At 37.8% G+C, this 7,441-nt stretch overlaps 1 protein-coding gene across 2 annotated transcripts; it reads right to left on the bottom strand.

Annotated features, from left to right (window-relative positions):
* Positions 1 to 290: 290 nt before the first annotated feature.
* On the bottom strand, positions 291 to 6,137 carry LOC111331390 (rhodopsin, G0-coupled-like). 2 transcript variants are annotated; one of them, XM_022936497.2, is made up of 2 exons: positions 5,771 to 6,137; positions 291 to 2,830 (listed from the first exon to the last, which is right to left on the bottom strand). In XM_022936497.2, the coding sequence occupies exon 2, from the start codon at positions 2,740 to 2,742 to the stop codon at positions 1,720 to 1,722; it is 1,023 nt and encodes a 340-aa protein (XP_022792232.1). In that variant the 5' UTR covers positions 2,743 to 2,830; positions 5,771 to 6,137; the 3' UTR covers positions 291 to 1,719. The 2 variants fall into 2 exon arrangements, with proteins under 2 accessions (XP_022792232.1, XP_088601845.1); XM_088745719.1 differs by lacking the exon at positions 5,771 to 6,137 and having other exon boundaries at positions 291 to 5,712.
* Between the last annotated feature and the right edge of the window lie 1,304 nt (positions 6,138 to 7,441).

The following is a 7,441-nucleotide window of genomic DNA, read 5'->3' as shown; positions in this document are numbered from 1 at the left end:
GATGATTTTTCGCTGAGAAGTCATCAGGTAGTTTTACCGCAAGTTGCATCGATTTTCACTACCATTCACTACCATCTAATTCAATAATATTTGTGTTTCACAATTTATCTCGTTGCAGTGACATTGTTATTGTTGCTATTTTTAGTTTTTTGAGGGCAGGGGGGGGAAAATTGACGGCTAGTGAGGTGAGTTTTCAGGAACCAAGGTTGGGAGGATACATGGCCCCTTCGAGCTTGTGTTGATGCTGGTAACCGCCGGAGGTTTCGCACTGCGACAGGATATCGGTCAGCTCAGATCAGGAAAGGGCTTTGCCTTTCTTACAAATGTTGTGTTTCTGTTATTAAAATACCATGGAAACTACAGTTGGTCGGATTTTCAGACGATAAGAAAAGCGCAAATGTCATCATGAAGAAAGACAATGAGTGCGAGTACATCTCAAGCGCGTGAAATAAACAACAATAAGAAGCTCACCATTCTTCGCTTGCGAAATGTCATCCGAAAAAGAGTGTGGAACAATCGTGTCCAGTGTGGGAACAGGCCCCTTAATTAGCACCCTTTTTAGCTGAATTCGTTGGCCATTTTCCCCTGATTTGACGAGTGGTATGTGTTCATAACAGTCGTCCTCGAAGCCATTTTGGCCATACTGCTACATCCTCTGGAAAGGAGTGTATAGAAATACCCGGAGTATGTGTATTATTCTTGTCGCTAACATCCTTTGCCACTCCTGGCCACGCGATAAGTTCGTCCTTCTTCTTGATTTCTCCTTTCTCCACCATAGTTGCCGACGTGTCTTCACAGTTTTCCAAGTCAGAGCTATGTAACATGATTCGTTTTGGCGCGCGCGCTAAATGTTGACACTTTTTTGGCTGCCAAATCGTACTTTCAATGTACAAAAACTCGCTGGGCGCCAAGGTTGATTAATTTAAACTTTAAATGCAGTTATTAGCCAGAAAACGCAAAACAAAATTTCGTGTCATCGGCATTTAAAGGTCCCTTGATGAAAGGAAACACTTTTGATTAAGTTCAGTGTTTGATCGTGCCGTATGATCATCTGACTGAAGACAAGGACTGAATTAATCAACAACTATTTAAAAGGCGAAACACGGGGCTCATCTTTATGTATATTATTTTTTAAAAAAAAAAAAAAAAAAAAGAACTGTATATTTTTGATTGAAAGCCAGACGAAAGTTATTTTCTAAAGCTATTTCGAGGAGTTTTGTAGGAAAATGAACAACTCACCTTTTGGAAAGCTATTCATATGAAAATGTGCAATACAACAAAATTTAAACGAACAATTCATCATATCAAATAAAAAAATATGCAGCTAAAAACTTTTGATAACCGCTTTTTCGCAAACGATAGAGAATGATTTAAGATGTTATCACCGAGGCAAATTGCAAGAGAATGGTTTTTCAGTTCAAATGACCCCTTCGTTGCAGTGAACAGAACTACATCACATGAAATACCGAAAAAAGAAGAAAACTGAGTAAAAATGTAGAAATCATTCATTCAAAATGTCGTCCCACGGTGAGACCGCTCAAAGAACAGATTTGGAGCGTAATTTTTCTATTTTGAATATCTAGTTGTTGCTTGATCTTCGCTACTGAGTCATCTCCTCACGATAAGCCAACTGCTGAAAGCATAGTTCCCTCTATCAACTATGCTGAAAGCAATTCTTGTATTGTTTTCCAAAAAAAAATTTCACTCTATAAGGTCCAATCAACTGGGATTGCTCGTATTTTCAGTTTTATCTCCGTCTGTTCTTTTATAGGACAACTTTCTAAGGTTGAGATGGTCACCCGAACGCGATTCGTTCCGAGAACTACTCGTAAATGAATCTTTGGGCCTCAGCACAATAGCAATCATCCGCTGACGTAACTTTTTGTACAGAAAAACATAAACAATAGGGTTGTAACAGACCGATGACTTTGCAACGTATGCCGGAATAGATGCTGTAACATCACTAATGACGTCAGGGCCCGCGATCATTGCTACAAGAGACACGACTGCATATGGTGTCCAGGCCACAAGGAATGCTATGGTCATTGCCCCGAAGAGTATTACCATCTTTCGTTCCATTTCGAGGGCTTTCTTTGTGAAGGGCGATGTTTTTCCCCAGGTCTTTTTTGCTCGTTTTGCCCCTTTGTTTAATTCACGGCATGATTTGTGGTAAGAAGTGATCATGATACTCACTGGTAACACATAACAAGCAAATATTAAACATGTGTGGTAAGACAAGTCCAGCTTGTCTCGCGATTTCCATCTTAATGAACAGCTTGTGCCTATTCCTTCTTGTTCAAACCCCGACCAGCCACACAAGGGCATTATGGCCCAGAACAGAGCATACAGCCACATTGCGACCGTAGCACGAATTGCTCTCCTACGTGTAAAAGTTTGCTGACTTTTATAAAGGAACACCAGTGCGATGTATCTCTCGTACCCTGCAAGTGACAGGTTCATTATTGAAGTGAGACCACTCCATGTGGCGATAAAAGCTGTCGCTTTACATCCGTAGTCTCCATAGATCCATCTGCCATGAATGTTTGTGACGACCAAAAGCGGCAGAGAAGTAACACAGTATAACAAGTCACTCAGAGCTACGCTTGCAATAAAAATATTCGGGGCATTGAGAAACTTTTTGGTTCTGTAAAACACCAAGCATACGAGGCTGTTTAAAGAAGCGCCTATCACACAGATAACAGCAGCTAGCACGGCAAAAATCACGTAGATTGTGGGAACCATGTTGTGTTTAGTCTCCAACGTCAGTCGACAAAGCTCTGGAGGTAGAGCGTCCCACTTTGGAAGCAGCTGTCGATTTGAATATCATTCGCTGTGGAGATGAAAAGAACACCGCTGTGGCCATAAAAATGAAATATTAATCGTGACGAAATTATATTAACCATTGGGAACTGTTAGCGCTGAGGCAGAGACAGTCAGCGTAGATTAAGGCGGGTGGATTTGCATGTACGCCAATTCTGATGGACTTGCGCATTGATGGCAGTTTTCAAGTGCTGTATTAAGAGTGAGAGGGAAAACAAAAAAAAAAAAGATAAAATAAATTTATCAAAGTTTGATCCGGCGGTGGGAATGAACTGATATTACGTATGCGAATTTATAAAGCTCCTTAATTGAAATTTTATCTAACTACTATCTTGATTGTTATCGCCTACCAAATCTGTTTGTCTCGCCTGTGAAAATGTGTCTCGAGCCAATTTCGTTCACATGCAATCAAAAGCATGATTATTCACGACAAAGTCTATCATGCAGCGGAAACTCTAGTGCATGATTAGGCTGTGGCTATTGTACTTTTGTTTATTGCACCTTTCTCAATGCTGCCCAGAGTAGGTTGAAAATTCATTACATTTTTCTCACGTTGAATGCAGCTGTAAACTCTCCTGGTAGAGGTTTTTCTAAAAGCTGTATCTTGACGATTCGATCATTTTATGATTATAATGAGATACTTCTTTTGGCTATGAGAACTTTAATAAAGTAGTCAGATGCCATTTGAGCCACACGGAATGAGAAATGACATATTGCGCAGTTTTAATTTTGGTATGTTTGATATCACGCTATTTATCAGTACACAACATAAGCTACTATGATTCATCCATCAATTGCAGAAGTACTGTAAATAGTTCAGGCTACTATAGTACCTTTGACAACTCTGAAAACAGAGACTATTATGAGAGTCTCGTGACTAATTCGTCTTCACGAGCAGTCCAGACAAGACTTAATAAATGAATTATTGACTTTTTGATACCTTATCTTCTTTTAGCGGGAGTCCTTTTGGAAGGAATTTGCCATTTCTCTTGTGTAAAAGGATCCCCAATTGCGAAAAACCGACTAATGTCCTTCTATTGTTTCTTATTGCAGAGAAGGGAAAAACATGAATGATTGGATGGATGGAAAGAATTAGCCTGTCCGTTGTATGTTATATTTCTAACAATTTCACTAACAATGGACTAAAGGGATCTTTGACATATCCGTGGGGGAGGGGTGAATTGATAAATAAAGACGTAAAATTTTATCTAAGGGGTCGACCATTTAACTTTTGAGTGGGGGGGTGGGTGATTTCTGGTCATCAAGAAAATTTTTTTCTAGCAATCTGCTGGGCAGGATATTTTTCCGTCCTAAATGCTCTGCAGGATATTTTTCTCCCTCCTGATTTCTCTGCAGGATTTTTTTTTCCTCAATAAAAGGGTCATGTGTTTACATATGCAAAATGTATTTACATTTACATTGTGATCATTGAATGGGATACCAACTAAACTCCGAACACTACCAAAACTCATCTTTAAAAGGAAAATTCGTACGATCTTGTCCAATATACTAGAACTAGAGGACTCCTACGAAGACTTAGAATCGATAATCTCTAAAGTTAGTAAATACTCTTAGTAACTATCAGCTTTGTCTCGCCCATCCTACCTGCGCTGTCAACTTGAATTAATCACATAGTTGTTTCCGTAGACTTAATTTGTTTTCGTATTTACTATCTATTTACTTCTCTGTAGTTTTTACTGTGCGTATTTTCCTCTTCTTTTACTGATTATCATGGCCCGCCTCGATTAGCACTGCTATCTGCGGAGCCAGGGGAATAAGGATTTATTGTTAAATAACAAATAAAAATGTTGTTAAATAACAAATAAAATTCCCCTTCTACATTGAGTACCTCAAAGTTGAACATAAAAGCAATGTGATGGTGTTCCAAGTTGCCCTGGATATACCTGCACTCCCCCCATTGGGCTTAGACATTGCTATATGGATTGCTAAACTTCAAAAAATATTATATTTATTAAAATAGAAAAAGAGCATTACAAAAATATTATATTTAAATAGAAAATAATTACATAAAATTGTTTCTGTTAAAAATGAAAAAAATAACTTCCTTTGTCTATTAGAACTTGATTCATTAATAAAAAAAGTTTACCTCCATTATAATACTGCTGAAGATAGCTAATAATGCATTGCATGTCTGAAGCAATAATTTTTCAGCATCATCAAAAGGAGCAATGGTTGCAGTTTTGCTGCGATTTTGTAAAGCCCCCTGAAATGATGAAACAGCTTTGCAACATTTTTTTCCTTTCTTACGGCAACGCAAGAATTTTTTTTCTGTTACATTTGGGCTGCATGCAATCTTTTTCTTCCAACAAGCGCTTGGAGGAATTTTTTTTCAAAATCACCCACCCCCCTCCCTCAAAAGTTAAATGGTCGGCCCCTAATCTAAAGCAGTGAGCTAAAATATTATTTTAAGTATAAACGTTGACAGAAGAATAGCAAATACGAAGCTATTAGTTGTTTATAAAAACAATTAAGGAACTCTTTTACTGGTGTTATACTAAGAGTGGATAGAGAAATTGGAAAATTATGGAAGTATGGAGTAATGGATGGACGGACGGACGGAAAGATGGATAAATGGAAAGATGGAACGATGGATGGATGAAGGGATGGAAAGTTAGAAAGATGGAAGGTTGGAAGGATGGAAAGAAAGAAGTAAACTAAGGGGAATCGTCAATCACAGATGGAAACAACAGGCAGGCAAACTATAACAGAGCGAGGGTAAAATGTTCGATGTGAAATTGTCTCGTTTACGGCCTACATTTGATTCTCTTGAGGAATTTCAAAAGGATTGTTGGTGGAGAATTTGTCTGTGAACGATCGAGTTTTGAAATGTAGAACGAATAAAAGTTTTCTCTGATGGTTTTTCATGATATTAAAATATCAGTTTTATCAGCTTAGTGGTGGTAAATCTTTTGGTAAACTGAGAACCTACCATCCATTATATCCGTTCTGCTAAGCTCCTAAACCATGTGACTACAAGCCAAGTGCACTCAACTCGAATTAATTCGAAGGCTTTGATTTTCTGGCGACCAAACTAAATCGCCCTTGAACTTCGCCTTTGTTGTCTGCGGGTGCTTGCCGCGGTCCAAATTATCCCAGTAATTTGCAATATGGCTAGTCTTACCTTGGCATTAAATATTTCTTCCTACACTTTCAACTCGGTTCATCGATAACATCTCACAAAGCTGTTGACGGGATCCGTTTAGATTTAGTCTTTCTTTGTTTTCAGGTCGTGTCTGGATGCAAATCACACCAACATTCCAAAACAATTCATTTCAAAAAGTTTTACCCCCTGTTAATCAATTCAATTTCTCAGTCAAGCAAAGGATAAATTATGGTATTTTTTGCGAGTTAGTTTTCATTTCTAAGTAATGTCTCTCCAGGTACATTATTGATTAAAACAAATTTGCTTTTTTCCTCTTGAGCACGTTTTTTCAAAATTGTAGTTGTCAAGAACAGTGGGATTCAAATCCAGAATTTGGCTTGGTTTTAACTCTGTAAAACTCTAATGAAATTCAAATAGTACATGTACACAATAGATGATATATGTTGTCAACTTGTTTGCCATTACAATCTGTATTAGGATATGCTATGTAAATCTTTTTTAAATGAAAAATTCATCTTTCTATGCTTTGAAGCAATGTAAGAATTGTCTCTGACTGGTGGGCGAAGTCGTGTATCATATCAAAATATTTCATGAATTATTTAACTTCTGTAACAATAACCCCTTTTACCACAACGCTTACCAAGTCGACTAGTGTGAAAATAATTAAAATTTGTTTGATTTTCAAGAAAAAAACGTTTGCACCTTTATTATTAGAAATTTTTGACTGGTTTTCCTCAGTTGAAAAAATAAAACAAGCAAACAAACAGCCAAGCAAATATACAAACTATGCTTAAATATTTTAATTCACCACTCCCGATGCTAGTTTCCTCGTTATGAAAATATGGACGCAAACAATTATCAAAATAACTATAATTGAAAGCTGTAACTTGGTGAAATATTTCCCAAAGCCGAAGCTGTGCATAAATGCCCAAATAACTGAAACTCTCAGCTGTTCGTGAAGAGAGAAACTATCACAGCATGTGATCAGAAAATGTCGCGACTTGATGGAAATCTGGCGGGCGGTCAAAATCTGCCAAACCGTTCTCCAGTTAAGAGGTATTTTTCTTAATCAATGCCCTGTTAAGCCTCTTTACGTCGCAATAGGCTCCCTTCTGCTTCTGATGAACAAAAAGAAAAAGGAAAATTGAACACCTGGTACTGTGGTACCGTTTTAGATAGGAAAGATCGTGAAGCATTTAACAGGTCTTATTAAAATTTGCATTCTAAGCAACCGTTCGAAGGGGAAATATTTCATCAGAGATTGACAGAGGAGAGCCTGGGTGTGGGTTTCTTGCGGGTCTAGAGTAGTAGTCCGTTTCTCGAAAGTCCCGGTAACTAACAGGCCCGAAACCATGTTTCAAAATCAAAATTTAAAGGATAGGAAAGCAGGTTCTGGCACCCAAACCACTCCTTTTTGTTTCTTTAGCTGATAGTTTTTTAGTATCGTTTTTAAAACTTTTTGAAATCTCCATCTCGAATAAAAGCAGAACAGCTTCA

This window comes from Stylophora pistillata, chromosome 1 (genome assembly GCF_964205215.1).
Source record: "Stylophora pistillata chromosome 1, jaStyPist1.2, whole genome shotgun sequence".
Classification (NCBI taxonomy): Eukaryota; Metazoa; Cnidaria; class Anthozoa; order Scleractinia; family Pocilloporidae; genus Stylophora; species Stylophora pistillata.
Note: the sequence above shows the minus strand (reverse complement) of the source record. Positions and strands in the feature narration are given on the sequence as shown.

Excerpts from the sequence above, each read along its gene's own strand:
- LOC111331390 (XM_022936497.2), bottom strand. The coding sequence starts at position 2,742 with ATGGTTCCCACAATCTACGTGATTTTTGCCGTGCTAGCTGCTGTTATC.